At 43.4% G+C, this 19,513-nt stretch overlaps 1 protein-coding gene across 2 annotated transcripts; it reads right to left on the reverse strand.

The window, feature by feature from the left end:
- Positions 1-481: 481 nt before the first annotated feature.
- RAC1 (Rac family small GTPase 1) lies at positions 482-14,551 on the reverse strand. 2 transcript variants are annotated; one of them, XM_064673031.1, is made up of 7 exons: positions 14,397-14,549; positions 8,363-8,434; positions 6,926-7,043; positions 4,617-4,673; positions 3,045-3,107; positions 2,191-2,350; positions 482-2,019 (listed from the first exon to the last, which is right to left on the reverse strand). In XM_064673031.1, the coding sequence occupies exons 1-7, from the start codon at positions 14,429-14,431 to the stop codon at positions 1,889-1,891; spliced, it is 636 nt and encodes a 211-aa protein (XP_064529101.1). In that variant the 5' UTR covers positions 14,432-14,549; the 3' UTR covers positions 482-1,888. The 2 variants fall into 2 exon arrangements, with proteins under 2 accessions (XP_064529101.1, XP_064529100.1); XM_064673030.1 differs by lacking the exon at positions 4,617-4,673 and having other exon boundaries at positions 14,397-14,551.
- Positions 14,552-19,513: the final 4,962 nt, after the last annotated feature.

The following is a 19,513-nucleotide window of genomic DNA, read 5'->3' on the forward strand; positions in this document are numbered from 1 at the left end:
CTGATGGCTGTGCAGGGACCACGCTGCTCTTGGGGTCCTGCAGTGTCACCCCCCACTGCCCCTGGGTGGGGAGGGCAGGGCAGCACATTCGGGTGCAGCTACTCGGAGAGAGAGGAGCCAACACACAGAGCTCGGCTGGAAATAAAAGGCTGGAATCTGGGGCATTTAAGCACAAACTGTAACAGTTTCAAAGGAAAAGCACTTTTGTTTGCAGACAGTGGAGTGGAACAGAGATCCTGCCCTGGCTGGCAGCAGCTTTGAACCACTGCCCAAGCAGCAGCAGGAGCTGTAACAACTGCAGGGAGAGTGCAAGGCCTCTGCAGAACTGTTGCCAAATGCTGTGTTTAATTCAGGTTCCCAGAGCACCCCTGACAGGCTCTGGTTTGCACACATGGCCCTGCTTGGGGCAGGGGACAAGAATGTGGGTGCAGAGTGGCACAGGAATGAGACACGTGCTCAGAAACTCAAACATCACCACAAGTGTGATTCAAGGATTTATTAATTCTTACATGCAAAACATTCTGCTAATTGCATTAGCAAAAGATCAATGTAAAAACTTCACAATTTTGCAACTTTTAAATTTTGCTTTAGTGGTTGAAAGGGTGTAGTTCAACATCATATTCCTGCCAGTTTAGAAGGTACAGAACATTAGCACTAATTACAGAACCTCACAGACCCGTTACCGTTACAATCTATGCTGCACATGGAGTGACAGAGAACACTTGTCTGCATTAGTCAAGTTACACTGGGGGGGATCTTGCAAATAGTGACACTTGAGAAGGTTTGTCGTTTACAAGAGGTTTAAAATATAAAAATTACTAAAATGTCTAAAGCTGCTTCACATGATTTTTACACCTAGTTAATAAGACTAAAAGCTCAGAAAGCATAACTTACTGGGTCAGAAATAATGGGAAAATAAGGATATGCTTGAACGTTCTACTCTATAAAAGAAAAAGAAAGCAAATTTCTATCATCAGAAAGGTTTTTAAAATACAAGTTATATTGCTCAGTAAGAAGAGATTCTACAAGAAAAGCATTTACTACATAAAAGTGGGAATGACTGGTCCAGAATTGAACCTACATGAATGCCCTACTTGAAATTCAAAGGAATTTACCTATGAACACCAACCTCTCTCCACTACTGCACCTCTGGGAAAATGGTGGCTGAGCTACCCTGGCAGTGTAGTGTAAGTCATCTGTACAGTGTCAAATACTGTCTGGCACTATTGTCTGATCCAACCCAATATTCCATTTACCCATCACAACACAATGCTGTCAAAAGGACTAGATACACTTCAGTAAGAATAGTTATTTATTTTTTTAAATCACAGCAGCAAGAACTAGATTGCAACCAAGCCCTTACCAATGATAAAGCATTTACACTGTGACTCGGGGGTGTCAGTCACTGCCAGGGGCTGGGGTTCAACACCCACCACAGGCAGTGGCTGCACTGAGAAAACATTGAATAACAAAACACGTCAGAGCTCAGTGTTCTGCTCATTCCCGGTACTTACTGTGAAAAACTAGAAAGATTTCGCATTTCCTACCAGAAATTAGAGTCATTTTCAAGAAGAATCTTTAAAAAACAGTTTAGTGCTTAGTGTTCGTAGCACAACAAAGCAACTTAGTTCAGCAGATAAGTTTGGCAACACTTAATTGAGCAAGAAGAGGATTTTAAAAATAAGGCTTCACATAGGTGTATCTTTTCAGGAGTTTGCTCTTAGAAGAATGCAAGGTAACGATCATACTTTAAACAAATGAAACCATGAAATTGTCAACTGGTTCATGAATTTATGTAGAGAACTAATTTATAACAGAAAAACTTGGCATGTGAATGCTCCATTGTTTGAGCAAAGCACAGGGTTGATGGGGTGGGGGAGGGTGATGTTTACAGCAGCAGACATTTTCTCTTCCTCTTCTTTACAGGAGGGGGGCACAGCACTGCTCGAATGGCTTCATCAAACACTGTCTTGAGGCCTCTCTGCGTGAGTGCTGAGCATTCCAGGTATTTCACTGCGCCTGGGGAAGCAGAAATGCACTTACAAAGCAGTTTTCCACGACCCCAGCAGCACCACTCCCAGCTGACCCCACACCAAAGCCTTAATTAAATTAAATTTAATTTAATTAAGGTACAGCTTCTTCCACAAACAAAATGCAGCTGCAGTCAAAAACCACCCCAGAGGCTCATACCGATCTCTTTGGCCATGGCAAGGCCCTGTGGGTAGGTGATGGGAGTCAGCTTCTTCTCCTTCAGCTTCTCAATGGTGTCCTTGTCATCCCGGAGGTCGAGTTTGGTGCCCACGAGAATGATGGGGGTGTTGGGACAATGGTGCCTCACCTCAGGATACCACTGGAAAAAGAAACAGTGTCTCGTGTGGGGGCAGATTTCCACAGAGACTCTCGACTGTCACCCCAGGAAGGCTCACAGTCCTTCCTGGGTCAGTCAGGGAAGGGGAGCACCAGGATCCATCAGGGCAGGATCAGAACAGGGCACACAATGAGCTGCACATCATTGGTAATGAAGCCAAGAGCGACTTCTGTATGTTTTAAAAATGTGCCCCATTAAGGGCTGCATTTTCCTCACACACCAGAAGAACCCTGACCTGCACTGCCCTCACCCATGGAGACCCCTCCATGTGCTGTGCAGCTGAGCTGTCCAAGGACATGAAATACTGCAACAGTCACAGAGCACGTGCTGGAATGATGCTGATGGAAAGAACAAGTGCTATCAACCTAATTTTTACAGGCATTTGTTCTTAAACTTTTTAACTTTACTAAAAGGAAAGGTGCTGTTTGTGATCTGAACACTCTTAGATTACTGTTACCCCATCAACGCATCAAGGAACAACTCATACTTGGAGTGTTTCATGTGCCCTGAATTTCCATGACTCACAAGGGAGGCAAATACATTTCTGCCTTTTCAAAATACATTTCACAATGCCTGTCAACAATTGAAAAAAAAAAGCACCTGGTGTTTTCCCACCACTGCTGTAAAGTGAACAGAATGAACATTCAGACATAAAGCAGTCCCAGCTCATCCTTACCTTAGCACGGACATTTTCAAAGGAAGCTGGGCTCACGAGGGAAAAGCAGATTAAGAAGACATCCTACAAAACAAGTTGAGAGCAGTCAGCCCCACAGAGACATGATTGTAAACTCTGCTGAACAGGCCAATGTCACCAGTACCTCTGTCACACTGTCAGCTCTATCACACTTGCGAAGGCAAGGTCAGCGATACAGCCACGTGTGACAATCAGAGGCAGCTTTCCCAGTGGGAAATCCACTCCCAGGCAGCCACAGGCAGCCCCAAAGAGGGGGGAAAACAAACAACAAATAGATTGCAGTCAAATTTATAATCAGCTATTGCAGTAGCCAGCAACTAGAACACAATATCACTGCCTTGCACGGGGTTTTTTTCCTCTAAATGTCATTTCTTCTTCACAGACAGGGAGCTCATCAGCACTGGATGTTGCAAAGTGTGAACTATTAATATACAACTCTAAAGTCCTCAACTTGCAAAGGCCAAGGGTACAGTATGGAATGGGGGGGAGAAATCACATGAGAATTTCTACAATTATTACTTCCATGCCCAAATCAGAAGAATCTTGTAAAACTTCTTCAGAACCTCTTGTAAAACTTCACTTCTGCTGAATGTCAGTATAAAAAAGATTTCACAGTTTCTCTGTAACTAAATTAGGATTAAGAAGGGCATTAAAAACATCTCAAAGATCCCTCCTTTTCTTTCTAAATAAAGAGATAGCAAAAAGAAAAACAGGTGTTTTTTTGGGATCTTGCACATGTTGCTTTTCAAGTGAAGGCAAAAGATTCTAAGAGTGAGCAGGTAAAAACATTTCAGAGCATGTTTATATAACTGCAGGACACACTTCAGAAAACAAGGAGCTTCACTGCTGACACACTACAGCCTACAAGCACTTAGAACAATCCCCAGATTCGTGTCTCTGTGCTGATGAAGATTAGTCTTGCTCTGTGACCCAAAACTCAACAAGTGTCTCTCAAACAAACCCGACTTCCCCCAACCTACCTCTGCATCCGACCTCACTGCGGTCCCACCCGTGTTACAGAATCAGGCATTGCAGGGTTAGTTGATTGTGCTGCATTTCAAGGCATTTGTTAGGTCAGCAGCTGCCATCTGCACTGCTAAGCACTTGCAACCCAGTTGTTCATGCATCACCCCAACAAGTTTCCGTAGCAGCGTCCCAGAAGAAGAAAGAAACAACATCAAATAATGTGATACTATGGCCACTACTTCTGTTTTCCAATTTTGCAGGTTTGTGGTGACTCAAGTGCTGCACATCACGCAGACTCTCTCCTTTACTAGCTCCAGAGATCAAAAGGTGTGGTGTAACCACCAGGAATTACTGGAAGATCTCAGGTGTCTTGCACACTACCAATCTTAAGTAGGAAAAGCTATTTATTTGTAAGAAAATATTTTATCTTAACCATATAAAGAAATTTGATAACAGAGTTCTCAGATCTAGGAATCTGATAGTTCCAAGAAAAGTAGTTGTTCAAAAAATAGGGGCCAATTTATCACTATCATAAGCAAGACAAGATGACAGAACTTGGAACTGAGGTTTATTTAAAGTTTTACATACGGCAATAGGTTCATCTGTCAGACTGGAAGATATATTCTTACCATTGGTTCCTCCAACCTAATAACAGTAGGAGATAAAGTTACTCCTCAAATGGATTTAAGGGAAAACATTCTCAGTCAGCAACTCGTGCTCACAGATATTCTCAAGGTGGATTTTCTTCTTAAGAGAGACGCTGCCCTGTAACTCAGCACAACCAACTCCCTGCACCCAGGGCAGGCACAGCCTTCCCAGAAACCAGCAGGGGGACCTGCCAGAGCAAACCTCCCCTGGAAAGCATCCTACTAACAACTGCTTTTTGCTTTGATCCCCCTGAGCAAGCAAAGTTAACCTATTCTGTCCCAATTTCCTTCCCCGAGTATTTGGAAACACTAGCAGATTTGGAATAAATTCAGGAGAAGGTATTAAATTCCTGTATATTTCAAGGAATAAAAATATGAGTAAGGGGAAAAGATGCAGATTAATGCAAAGCCCTCACTGTGAAGTTCCCAGCTGGTGCTGCTGGGTGGCTGATCCCAACACACACACTGCCCCAGTAACCACCACCTGCTGCTTCCACCCTGCCCAGGACACAGTTCAGGTGCACATACAGGGAAAGGGGGGACAAAGAACAAGCAGGGGGTGAGTTTTAAATAGCACAGTGAAGGAAGAGGGAGGCTGAACACAGATCCTAAAAAAAGGTCAGGCTTCATCAGCACCACTGTTCTCTTCCTCTGTGCTGTTTGGCAGTTTCCTGGGGGTGATGAATCTCACACTGCACGAGGCTAAAATCTGCAGATTGCTTCACAAGAAGTTCAAGACTTACCACCCTGGTTCATTTTCTGCTGTAAATCAATCCAAATAACTGAAAGTACTTCAGGCCTGTAGTTAACAGTTATACCTGCTTGTACAGAAGACATTTTTTCCACCAGATGCTCAGATGGACATGGAATTCTTTGGCAGTCCACCAGAAAGCCACGGTCACCTCAGCAGGCTGCAGACAGGCACGTGCATTCTGTCCCTCTGTCACAGGGGAGGCACAGTGTATTCCCTCACAACTCGACTTTCTCACACTATTAAGTATCTTTCAACAAGCCTTTCTCTTCCCTCAGATATTATTTTGAAAATATTTTTATTTAGAAAAATTTAAGCAAAGATGAGGCTTTAAGTATCCTATAAATATCTAAGGATTAGAGAAAACCAGCTTTCCATTGTCTCTCTTCCCAAGAGAGACAGGTGTTTGCATTTCAACTATAGTTGCCCACAACTGGCAAGTTCATATTCATCATGGATATTGCTACTGAGGGGAAAGCCTAAAAACTGTAAGAGTTAGTGAGCAGTGAATTAAGGAAAATTGTGAATTAAGACAGTTTACTAAAAATAGCACCAGAGTTCCTTAAATAAGATTCACATTACTCAAGAGAGCAGTTATGCTGCAGATAAGTGGAACAATGTTGCATTTTACATTATTACCACTGAACATATATCTGACAGTTAACAACAACAGTAATCAATGTCGAGAAAACCCTGCAAATTACCCTTTCTTTACTTGTAGCACAGCTCCACCCGGTAAAAGCCACTGCTTTAAAGAGATTAGAAAACCAGCCTCTACAAAGATTAACTGTAACTCAGGTTGCACTGGAAAGAAGAGAACAGATCACTTCAGCGTTTTCCTCAAACATGGAAAGGTGCAGGATGCAGGCAGGACTTAACCAGCTGCAAACAGGGAAGACAGAAGCACATCTGTATGGATGTTACAGCACAAATTACAGTAAGTAATAAAATAGCCACGGGCTCAAGTGTGTTGGAACGCTGGGCCTCTGTCAATACCAATAATCTCTTCATTCAGTGCTGCCTCTTTCACATGTAGAACATCTTCAGAGGCTGAACAATATCAAGTGCTTAGCAGTGACAGTGTCAGGTTGCAGCCAAAACGCGCCTAAAAACAAAAACAAACCCTGCTTTTGGCAGGCATGCTAACCTTGAAATCAATGGCCTGGCTGATGGGACTATTCACCAAGAGGTTTTTGCATTTGTTTTGGGGTGTTTTTTTTCTTTTTCCTTTTAAATCAAGCATTCTGGCCGATTCTGAGGCTGCAACAAGTACCAGTGCACACAAACACACAACCATGCAAATTTTAACTTTTGTAGAGCTGTACACACATCCAAGATCATAAATTACAGCTACAGCAAGATGAAGGAAAGGAGCTTGCAACAAGTCACTAAGAAATACAACTCAGGGTGTGACAATGCTGGCCCAAGTTCGAAAAGAGAAATGCTTTATGTCAGACAAAGCTGTTGAGACTCTCTGAGGTTTCTCAGGGCATCCTTACTGTTTGTGGGTAGGAGAGTGGACGTAGTCTGTCATAGTCCTCTTGACCAGCTGTGTCCCATAAACCCAGATTGACTGGTTTGCCATCAACCATTACATTGGCAGAGTAGTTGTCAAAACTAAAAACAAACAGAGAGTTGGCTGCATTAGTTGGCAGTAAAGTAAGGCATCCAAGGACTTTTTCCTCACAGAGCCCTAACTGGGAAAACTAGGGAAGAAACTTTTATTGCATCCTTCTGCTCCCCAGAGACAGTAAAGCTGTTTTTTAAATAATGAGGCTGGTGTTGGGTAATGGAATAAAAAAATACGCACAACAGACTTGGTCCAGGCTGAGCAGAAGTCATCTTTGTTATGGCTCTTCCAAGGGGAGAGTTAATCATAGTGAGCAGAGGAAAGCAGGGGATGTACTTAGCAAGCACTTTCCAGCCTTAGTGGGACATTCAGCAAGTTAATCTGTCTCATGTTGTAAGATTTAGAATAGAAGATACATGAGCAGCAACCAAGGAATCCTTAATGACAGGAGCAGGTAAGAGAAAAGCTTATTAATCCTGCTAATCAAAACCCCCTCCAATGAAGTGTCAAAGCCAATAACCAGGGGCCAGTGGAGGCATTGTTATCATCTCATCAATAGTGTGAGTGCAAAGGTTTTAATGACTCATTAAGGCTCAACCACTTTCACTGGGAACACAAGGCACTGTAATGCAAAAATCTGAATTTAAGACCAAAGAAAAGAAACATGAGTAACTAAGGCAACAAGGACTCTGCCAGGTAACAAAACTCATCTGTACATCTCCTTAGAATGTATTTGGTTATCTGAAAAATTCATCAAAATATAAAGATATCTGAAAAGGGCAAAGAAGTTGCTCATGTATAAGACACCTCCCCCCAGCAGGCCCTCAGAAGGAGAACTGCACTAATTCCGAAAGAAAACGGGAAGCACCAAAATAAATGAGTCCCCACTGTCTCCCTGAGGAGCTCCAGAGCTGTGGCTGGCTTAGTACAGCATTGGCAGCAGCACAAAAAATGGAGAGAACAAACAAACAAAACATCTCCAGCCATGCAAGCCAACTATTCCTGACTATGACTTGATGTTTTACAAGCTGTTCAGCCTTGGGACTGCTTATAATGAATGACATTAATGACAGAAACGCTATTTTAAAAGAGAACAACATCTGATAAAATGTTAGCAAGTATTAGTCCCTGTTCAGCCAGGGCAGAGGGAGCCAACACTGAGGGACCATGAAGGAGCACTGGTGTGACTGTGCTAAGCAGTAAAAGCCCAAAGTGCTTCTCGCTACGCACATCTGGATACTCAGCTAAACATTTCAGATGGAACTGAGGGGCACTTGCAGTCAATTCCAATAATTCAAATAAGGAATCTGGAATGGCAGTAGGCACAGAGAAGTTGACAGAAATGAGTTATCTGATAAGTACTTACACAGTGGGTATATACTCTCCAGGAAATGCATTGGTTGTGTAGCTGATGAGCAGGCATGTTTTACCTACAGCACTGCAAAAACAGAAAGTTCACATGTAAAACACATTCACATAACAAGAAATCATATTCCTTTTACAGGAAGAAGACTAATTACACCCAGTCACCTCAGGACCTGTCTCCCAGGGAGTGTCACTGAGGAGTGTCAGCAGTCACTGGGCAGGAAACCAGCTGACAGACTGCAGCCTGAAGATAACTGGCAATGAAAACACACCTAATATAAACATCCATTCTGTGAAGTCATAAATTACCTAATTTTGTAAATTTTAGACACAAAAAACCAAACACAAGCATTAATAAGACTACTAACATCTGCTGGTCACCTGAGTGATAACTCATGTAATTCTCATGCCTTACTCCAACTCCCTGAAATTTAAAAAAAAAAAAAAAAAGAGAAGTATTTCCAGATACCCTTTACATAATTCCAAAACTGTTATATTTTCCAGAAAATGGCATACTTGCACATAACTAAAATTAAAGAAAGGATGAAAAGTATAATTTCTCAACACATCATTACTTTTGAGTATTTAAGGAACAAATACAAGTGATGACCCCCACATTATTTATTGCTATTGCGAAGACTCCCCGTGTGCATTCACCAACTATTCAAACATTTCATGAACTGATTTACAGATAAATCACATTCCACTATTGGAAAACTTGGAACACCAAACCTACTAATCTAATTCTCAACAGCCTCAAATGGGGGCAGGACAAGGTTCCATTCCAGGTTCCTTTCTAAACTCTGGCAGCCAGGTCCTTCCCTCTCCACATCTTACCTGGAATCAAACATCAGATTAATGACACTTGAGTTTTTTGTTACAGTTTCAATTAAAGTGTTGGAAAACTTGAAATCTTTTAAAACAGACTCTGCAAAGAGTGTTTCTGACACTGCAGGCTGGTTCCCTTGCAGGCTTCCCACTTGCATAATCCTTTAACAGTGTGAGAGATTCCAGGGGTGAGCATGCAATTAGTTCCTCCAAGGATACTACCAGAGCCCTGCAGCCCAATCCATGCAAGGAAAACTCCACTGTCTTGCAGATGTTTTATCACCACAGCGATTTGCTCAAAGTCAGCAGTAACTCTGAAACCCAACTGCACCTACACTGTGATCTCGCCAGCAGCGTTAGGTTTGACTCAGGAGCCTCCTGAACTAAGTCTGTCACAAGTAAATTTGAGCTTTGTCACAACCAGTAAGTCACAGCTCAGTCTGTAACAGGTCTCTCAGTTGAACTTTAAGCAGGTCCAGGCTGCATTAGCCCAAGAAGGCATTTGAGAGCAGCATCTGACAACATCACCTTAAATACCTGAGCTATGGAAGAGTTGCTTCAGTGTGCAAAATTAGCTGGGATTTTGTCTTACAGCCCATTTTTAATTGTAATTTGTTCTATGTTTCTGAGCCAATACCTACCATAACACCCCATCTGCTGCAACTCTTTCTGATCATACCATGCAGTTTTCCACCCTGTTTTTCACCTCCTCACACAGTCTGAGCCTTTTTTTCCTTTCAGCATGCACTCTTACCAAGCTATAATAACAACATAAAATTCTGTTCTCGTTAAGTAGAATCTCTGAATATTTCCCTGTAGTAAAAGGCTTGAGATACACTTGTGCTCAAAAGCAGAAGATGGATTTACCTTTTAAAGACTTCTGTGGGAAAGAATGGGGGAGCAGCTCACCCCGCAGATACCTATTTAACAGCTGTCAAGAGAGGAGATCCCATCTCAGCTCCTGCACCAGCACTCACTGACTGCAACAAGCCAGAACAGGGAGCGAAGGAAAGTTATTCCTCCCCCATAAGGACAACTTGCTATTTTAGCTGCCTGCTGATGAGTTAGACCAGTTTGGATGTACTGCTGAACTGCTCTCACATCACAATCCAGGCAGCTACACTGGGCCAGCTCAGGAAGGACAACCGGGAAAACCTTCGAGATTCCGAGAGGAGCAAGAGCCAACTGCTCTGGGAAATTTCTTGAGCTGCAGAGACAACACGTTCTCACGCTTCTAGAACCTGTTTGGTCTGATGCTTCATTTTCCAGTAAGTTCATTACAGGTAATTTTAGCTTCTACCAAATTCATGTTGAACTCAGCATTTTCAGTAGCAGATCAAGAACTTTTCTCTGCACCCAGGCTCCTTTGCTCACCTTGCACTGGAACTGGTGAGTGTGCTCTGGCTAATCACAGCAGCCAGGAAGGTGGTGAGAGATTCCATTCCAAGCTCAGAAGTGCCTGTAGTGTGTTTCTGCAGCACCAATCAGCCAGAGTCGTTTAAACAAGAAAAAACACGTCCAACAACCCCGTTTCAGACTTGCTCCATCCAGGTTTCCTGCCTTCCTTGCCTTTTGGCTCACTGCCCCACGAATCAGATCGTTATGGTCACCAGTCTTAAAAATAAACACTAATGCCTACCTTTATAAAGTACATCCTCTAAGTGCTTTATCAACTTTTTTAGACTTCTAACTTCTGTATTAAAGCAACTCCCCTAAAGAGAATTCAAAATGTTTGGCAAAATTTAAATCCTTGCACATGAAGGCTGAGACTAAGAAACTAAAATAACACCAAGATTAGTCATAAGATTTCTAGCAACTATTTAATCACGGCTCTGTCCACCCACTATTACATAAATGAAACCAGCAACATTTGACTGTCATTAAAAACATGGCCTACAGAAATCCAGCTTCAAATGCTTAACAAAACTACCTTAACAAAGGACTGCACTGAGTCTCTTTATGGTTCTGGGTTGCAACCAGGAATCAATGCACTCATATAACCACATGTATTAATTCCTGAAAACAAAACATATATTCTCTTTCCTGGCCTTACATACACTAACAAATTCTATGAAATTTCCCCACTGTGTTAGAGCTGCTTGGAGCCATGTTTTATCTGCAAACAGGAGGCAGCCTTCATAAAAAGCTTTGATTGTGCCATTTCTTCCTTTCTCTGCCCCACATGAACTACGTGTCTGGCAAACAGGATGCACAACAGCTCAGCTCTTCACTCCCCCACTGAACAGCAGCTGAGATTTCTCCAGTACCACCCTCAGATCAAGAGTTCAGGATTTTTGCTACAGTAGGTTCAGCTACACGCGGCTCTGCCAGATAAGCACTAGGACACACCCTCTCTGACACACCACTCACTCGGACACACCCTCTCCCAAATATGCTCTTCAGGACTCAAAATGCTACTACTTTTTTTTAAAACTCTAAAAAGTTCAGTAACACAAGTCACTAAATTTCAAGTCACTGTGCTCTCTACACATGGCTCTGGAGGACTCTGAAGTGTCCAGCATCTCACATGAATAAGAGGCCAATTACCCTGCACCCCCCTCACAAGCCATCAAATCAAATACAGCACGGCTTTAGTACACACGGCCTCAGATTAAGCAGAATTCCAAAGAGGGACTCCTAAATCACTGCTCTTGCAGTATTTCTACAATTAAAAAATGCCTACAAAAGAGCATGAAGTGTGACCACTTCCACGGCATCCAGTAATTGGTGATTTCTCCAAAACGCAGAACTCTCCAAACATTACACGACATGACTGGAGATTTCATACCACTCTACAGCTGCCTTTTTAGAGTGAAAACAAAGGCTGCTAAAAATAACTTCAACAAATGCTTTTTCTCAAGTGTCAATCACCAGCAATTCCTGCAGTTCCTCAAGCGGCTGCTCCTCATCTGTCCTGCACATTCCTGCTGCTCTCTATCACAGAGCTCAAAGCAACAGTTGCCATTCATTTTCCCCCAAACAATCCTCAGAGTGAAGAGAAAAAAACCAAGGGGAAAATGGGACAGCCCAACCAGCACACATGGCACGCTCTTCTAGCCAAGTCAGTCGTCTAAACACATACCAGCCAAAACTCCAAGAACAAGCATGAGCTACATATGAGAAACAGCCTACTCATTAACAAATTAAAAATTAATCACAGGTACTTCTAGAGCTCTGGTTATTTTGTTCCCAGCAGATCTTTACCGAGGGGACACAAAACAATGCCCAAGTTTTATATTACATAAGCAAATCTTTAACTTGCATTGTTTCACAGGAACACCAAAGCTTTGGCCTTATCTAAGCCAAACACGACACGTTTCCTAGAATACCTGTAATGCTGGAGCTCTTGAGGCAGCAACAGAACAAAGACACACAAATAGTTAAGTATTTTTAAAAACACTGAACGGAGGATGATACAGAGCTGCCAAAAATGAGCAATACCTGAATGGAAACTTAAAAGAGAGATTTGTTTCTAACTAAGGAGGAAGGAAAACAAATTAAACTACTGTATTTTGTTCACAAATATGTACAGAACTCAAGTAGAATTACACCACTTTCATTTCCAAGACAAAAAATAACAAACGTTAGGAAGTGGGATGGTTTACAAACCAGATGACCAAAAGAACTGTTATGTTGAATGAATTACTGAACACTATACAGTTTTTTTGAGTTCTCAAATCTAGTGGAGGAAGTAGACTGAACTTTTTTCCCCACCCAAATACAATGCATCACATTCATTTATGGCATTGTAAATACAGAGTTCAGTTGAACTAAAAAAAAAATTATATACAGAAAAGCAAATTTGTTTGGTTTAAAATCAATATAACCAGAAGAGCAATCCATAGTTATCCTATCTGTCATCAAAGAATTACATCACCATGAAAATTCTTCATTTATCAAGGTACCACTTTTTTGTTCATATTGCTCAAAATCTTACCTAGCAAGTCAAAACAAGTTTGTCACACAGTAAATTTATCTTTCAACCATACTTTGCTACATAATTAAAAACCAATCAACAAAAACCCTCCACAAAATAACTTGAAGATTAAGCCACCACGTGAAATTACAGACCACAGTCTCAAGTCCATTTAATTACACTTCACTCCTCTGTCATCTACAGAAGTTTGCTGTGATACCAATTATGCTCAGCCTACACTGGGATTTTTGTTTCTCCTAAGGGAAAAAATGTCTCTCAAACTGCATAAGACAAGTCTTGTTTTCCAACTGGCCTGTGATGTTCCCCTGAGCTCTGACATCCAGTAAGAGAAAGAATCCCTCCGAGTTTTTGGGAACAGCATCGTGGGGAAAACACAGAAACAGCAAACACACAAACTCTCTCCTCACCTCAATTCCAGCACTCCCCACACTGAAATTCAACAGCTAAATTTAGGAGCTAACTCGATTCTAAAAAGCCTCCCCAACTTGTTTCACTTATAAGTAGCACCATGTTAGATGCTGTAGGTGTAACAGCTCTTTACAGACAAGTATATAATTATTTGTATCTCAGGTGCCTTATCAGCCTCCTTTAGACAGGAGCCTTACAAGACCAGATGTTTGCAGCCACAAAAGCAGTCTCTGCCCACAAGCATTTACGATCTGCTTAGGGCTCAGCCCATTTCACCCAGTTTTACTGCGAGAGTCGGATTTAAAAAATGAAGCTCTAAAGCCTAATAAGTTTCTCACTTTCACAAAAGACGTTTCAAACCAGCATTAAATTTCACATGTCATTAAAAACACAGTTTGTTGGGGTTTTTTTAATACCCTTGGATTACTTCGGTGACTACAGGAAGAGCAGAAGCAGCGGCAGCTCCAGGGACAGCCCCGCGCACCCTCCGCTCCGCCGGGAACGGTCCGGCCACGGCCGGGCCAGCGCGGGGACACCCCCGGGGACGCCCTCGGGGACACCCCCGGGGACACCCGCGGCTCCCGCTCCCCGCCGGGCCCGCCGCGCCCGCGCCTCCCTCCCCGCCCCCGGCACGGCGGGAAGCGCGGCCGACACACACACACCCACCCGCCCGCCCCGGCCCCCACACACCGCCCCGGCCCCCACACACCGCCCCGGCCCCGGCCCCGGCCAGCCCCGCTCCCGCCGGGCCGCGCCTCGGCCCCGCGCCGGGCTCGCCCACACCCCGCGCCGGGGCCCGGGGGCCGCTCCCGCCCCGCGGCCCGACACCGCCCCGGCCCGGCCCTGCGCCCCTCGGACTCACCCGTCGCCCACCACCACACACTTGATGGCCTGCATCGCGGCTGCTGCGGGAGCGCCGGCCGCCTCCGCCCTGAGCCTGCGAGCGGGGACGAGGCAGCGGCACCACCCAAGGCGGGGAGGAGAGGGCGGACCGCGGGCGCAGGAAGCGGCGGCCGCGCTCACATCCGGCCGGGCCGCGCCGAGACCGCCCCGCGGCCCCGCCTGGCCCGGGCTGCGGGAGCGGGCGGAGGGGGCTGTGCCGCCGGCCCAGCGCGGAGCGGGCCCCGCCGGTCCCTGTGCTGTGTGCTCGGCGTGTGCTCGGCCGTGCCGAGCGGGGTGTCCGCGCCGGCCCTGCCCAGCGGCGGGGCTCGGGCCCAGGGAGCGCTGCCGGCCCCGGCTGGGCTCCGCTCAGGGGCACGGGGCCGGCCTTCGTCCCACACCAGCCCTGTCGTGTCTGACAAACCTCTCTCAAACACAGAGGTGCCTTTGACACCACCCTGTGTTCCGTCTTTCGCTCCTGGCACCCCCCATGCCCCAGTCTCATCCTTGGCATCCCTCGAAGTGCATTGATGTGCAGTTGTGTTTACCCCAAAGATGCAGCGAGCACCTGTAACTCCAGTGACCACACTGTTCCCATGTGTTTGCCCGTTTTCCCCAGCCAAGGCATCTGCCATGGGACCATTGCTCTCGGTGCAACACCACAGTGCAGAGCCAGAACATTTCTCTTCATTGTAGGATCTTCTCCCGATGTGCTGTGACAATTAACTCTGCTGGCAAGTTGTAGTCTTTACAAGATGGGACAGCCAAATGATTGTCAGGCCTCACAGAGCTTTGGGTTTCATTTTTGCCGCAAGCAAACTAGTTATTTTCAGGAAATACTGAAGTAAAAGTCAAGCAGAGCAGGTCCAATGATCCCAAGAGTCTTTTAATTTCTACAGTTAGTACCTGCCATAGTTCTGCTTGGTGGAGAAGCTCCTGGTTGGACTGATGCACATGAGCACTGTTCCCTTTGTTTGCATTGCCATCTGTTCCTGGAAGGAAGTGTGGGGAAAGGGACCCTGGACACACTGCTCCTGAAAGTAATGATGAATTCACTGAATCAATATAGTGTACCATCAGGAGTGGTTTTCCAGGGATTGGATCTCCTATTAATTTCAGAACATTTCTAATTTATTTTGATACCACACAGTGCAACCACGTCAGTGGACAGAACATTCCACAATATTTACTGTCTTCCATTCCTCTTTTGCTGAGCAGAGATAAGTCTCAGGTATTTCCCACCAGTGAGGAAAACATCGCTGTGAACCCAAAGGCTATTTTTGCAACACTTGTATGTCCATGTTCCCTCACACAGATGGAAGCTGAAATGACTTGTCATTTAAGCTGAATATCCTTAAAGCCAAGACTCTGCCGCTGCCAATGACCTGGCAACTGTTCTCAGCCTGGAGCTGCAGAAGAGAGGTGTGGGCAGGACCACAGTGCTCCTGCTGTTCTTGGCTGCTGAAACAGCTCTTGGGGCCTCTGAGATACTGCACAGGAACAGAGCAGCATGAGGAGTGTCTGACTGATGTCATGGTCCTGGGGAGACCCTCAACATGGGAAGATTTGAGGGACATGTAAAACTGCTTCTCATTTTTCCACCACCTACCTCTTCCTCCACTGGTTCTTTTTGATCTAGTGTATAACAGATGGATGATTAGAGCTTTTTCTATGAGAAAGAAGTAGAGCAGCATTTACAATATGATTACAAAATACCATACAAAGACAAGGCTGAAGGCTGCAGTCAACAAAACACAATAGCACAAATTGCTTTTATGATCCTGTCATGAGAGAAGCAGTATATTTTTATGTATGTTCTCTTCAGTGCTCCTCCATCCTATTGTTTTGGGATCAATGGTTTTGCATTGTCAAAAAATACTTAAGTTAAAACACAGAGCACGCTGTAAATATGTTTTAAATTGACAATTTTATACTGCTTTTGGTATATAATAGAGAAATACCTGGATAAATATTTTCTGTTAGTAATCTAAAACAATATTACAATTTGGATAGATGATGATCTGGTAACAGATTTAGACAAATTTTCTCCACATGTTTGTAAACCTTTATTTCCTCAAATATGATAAAAAGGGCCTTTTGGAATGGTTCAGCCTTTTGCATTTGAAATCCTAGTTGATATCTCTCTTACAGTAACTTTCCTTATTTGCCCTGGCAGATGCTCCTTAAAATATACGATGTGTTTATTATTCTATTATTGAACATTACTATATTTCAGTTGCATTTTATTCTTGCATGGTTTTTTGTTTACCTATTATGTAGTGTGTCTGTTTTTAAAGAGAAACAAATAACTTACATGGTGCTACAAATGCTCAACACTTTGCAGGTATGTTTTTTTTCCCTGAGAATGAGGAGAGAGCAACACAGGGAACATTTTGAAACATTAGTTTGACAAAAGAAAAGGAACTTAGAGAACAGGATGAAACACAGGGCAAAGGAGGGAGAAATTAATAACAGGCAACTTAGAAAAATGATCAGTTTGATAGATATGACTGCAGTGCTGGGTTGTACATGGAACAGTTACAAATGCACCACACAGAGGAGTAGGACAAAAGAACACAATGAATGGCAGTAGCAATAACCAAATATAAATCGTTCCATAATTATGATAAAATCATGAATCATAAAGCTCAGGCTTAAATCAGCCCTAATATTGTTCCACACTCTACCACCTTGTCTTCTCTCACCATTACAGTTGTTGTTGAAAGCCTTTTTCTCAGACATTGAGAGGGAATCATTATTTCAGATTGTTTTGGATACTGTCTGTGTGTATTGTGAGCGCAGGCTCTGCCAGAGGATTATTCTCCTTTGTGGCTGGGGAGTGGCAGGGTAATCACGCTGATGCAATACTGGAAAGTTCTACTCACCATGACACAAACTATCAGCACTACAGAGACAATAATTATTTGCACTTTTATATTATCTTTCATCCCAAATTATTACTGTGTTCTGTAACGTGTCAGCTCATTAATGAAGCCACAGAGAAGCAGAGAAGGACCAATATACACATATTGTACTGGGGAACAAGCAGAGCACCTGCCAGTAATTCCTGGGTGTGTTCCCTTGCTCCTGGATGACACTTCCTGCTGACACAGGTTCTGCTCAGCTGCCTCCAGGACACAGCGTGTACAATATCGAGGGCAAAAGTAATTGTCTGTCCTCAACAAGAACAGAAAACTGTTTCAGGGGGAAAAACTGCAATTGGAATTCAGTTCCTGGAAACCAGGGCTCGGACATGTAAAATTGTAAAGTCAACTTTACATGAAGCAAAGGTGTGTCACAAAGTGCCAGAGAGCAGAGTGAGGTTTTCAGCATATTGCACTCTTCTCTCTTTTAATAATTTCTATTAAAATCAGCAACAACAACAAAAAAAAAACCCAACCCTCACCCAAAACCTCACCTAAGGAGAGACTTATTTTACTGGAGAAAAACTTTCTCCAGATGTTTTTTTATCTTAAATTAGCTGAAATAATTGTATTTAAAAATTGTACTTAAGTCTTGATCCTAATTTGAGTTGGTGACAAAAGTCGGGTGTTTAATGATGTAGTATTAGGGACACAGTAGTTGGTAGAAAGGAATCTTAATACTAGACAGCACTAGGCATCCAAAATTCCTTCCTGGACTCTAATTCCATCTGTGGTGTTTTCTGCCTTTGTGGCCTGTCACTCACTGAGCTCCTCTGCCCTCCCACTTTTAAATCAGGACAGGAGTACATATCCAAGCTGTTTGGGCAGTAGCTATCAACTAGCAGTAGCAACCAACAGTTGCCTGAGATTCCAAGTCTTCTGCTTAATGATTTTTGAATTCTTTAGTTGACGTCTCTTTGTCAAGCTAACAGAGCACAGATTTCTAATTAGGAAAGAGACACTATTGCTGTGGAGGAAATTTGGAGTATCTTCACTGAAGCTGGGGGGATACTGTGACACAAAATTGATGTTAGAGAATATTCTAATCCACAAGTAATAGCCTGTAATTTCTAGATATTCCAGGCAGACATTTTTTGGCATGATTAGTTTCCTGAGTGTTGAAAAAAGCCTGTACTTGCATGTGATATGTACACTGTTCAAATATAGCAGTCAGTCTGCTCTAGAGGAACCAAAGCCAGCAATAAAAAAGGAACCACAACTTTTAAATGTCAGCATTTGCTGCATCAGAGAGTACAGATTAAAAGAGCATGAAAATAAAATCGTAGTATGTAAATCTTTACATTAATAAGAAAGCATCGTAAAACAAATGCATCCCATTCATGTGATACTCACATAGATGATTTCGATGGTGTAAGTATTCAACAGAAACAAGTGCTCTATTTTCTTTAGGTAGCTTCTGATAAATATCTCTTCTGTCAAGACTTTCAGTTATAAAACCCACATAAGGCTTTGCATTCACTGATGTCTACCCTCAGGTTTAGCAAGCAGTAACAGACAGTACTTAATACAGTGAGATCTGTTGTTGAAGGCAGTGGGAGTACATACAGTAATCCCTGTATATGGCTGTGAGCTTTTTGGAACAGAGACAACATTATATATTTATAAACAAGGACCTGAGACTTCTCTTTGTCACTTCAATTTTTTTATCACTGTAACTCCCTCAGCAGAAATATGGAAATAAGCCTTTTATAACTGTAGGCAGCATATCATGCCCTGAGGTGAGGCAGTGCTGAAGTACACAGATGTGTAAGCTGCAAGTTCCCCTCAACTTCTACCTATCTTGATATCAAGCATTTCACAGAAACGAGCCTTAAAATATCAAGAAAAATGATAAAGGTTCAACTATTACATAAGCCCATTTGGTATTACTTGTTTTACTGCCTTCAATTGTCCAGTCCTTTTTTACATGAATAAAGACTGAAGGCTACAAGCTTTGATCTGGCCCCTGCTTTGCTTAGAAAGATTTAGTATTTGTTTTGCTCCACACTTGCACAAATGCTTATGGACTTCAGTAGAGCTAGGATCCAAAAAAAGGACCAAACCTTCTGTGGCCAGTTTGCCTGGGAAGAGATGGATGGGTACGAAGCCTATTTCCCTCTGCCACACTGCACAGCCGTGACACACATCCCAACTAACAGCTTCTCTAGGAGTAGAA

This window comes from Pseudopipra pipra, chromosome 16 (assembly GCF_036250125.1).
Source record: "Pseudopipra pipra isolate bDixPip1 chromosome 16, bDixPip1.hap1, whole genome shotgun sequence".
Lineage (NCBI taxonomy): Eukaryota > Metazoa > Chordata > Aves > Passeriformes > Pipridae > Pseudopipra > Pseudopipra pipra.

Excerpts from the sequence above, each read along its gene's own strand:
- RAC1 (XM_064673031.1), bottom strand. The coding sequence starts at position 14,431 with ATGCAGGCCATCAAGTGTGTGGTGGTGGGCGACGG. Across the intron at positions 4,674-6,925 it reads CACTCTCCTACCCACAAACA|GTTGGAGGAACCAATGGTAA; the intron begins GTAAGGATGCCC and ends TACTGTTATTAG. Across the intron at positions 3,108-4,616 it reads TGACAGATGAACCTATTGCC|GATGTCTTCTTAATCTGCTT; the intron begins GTATGTAAAACT and ends CTTGTTTTGTAG.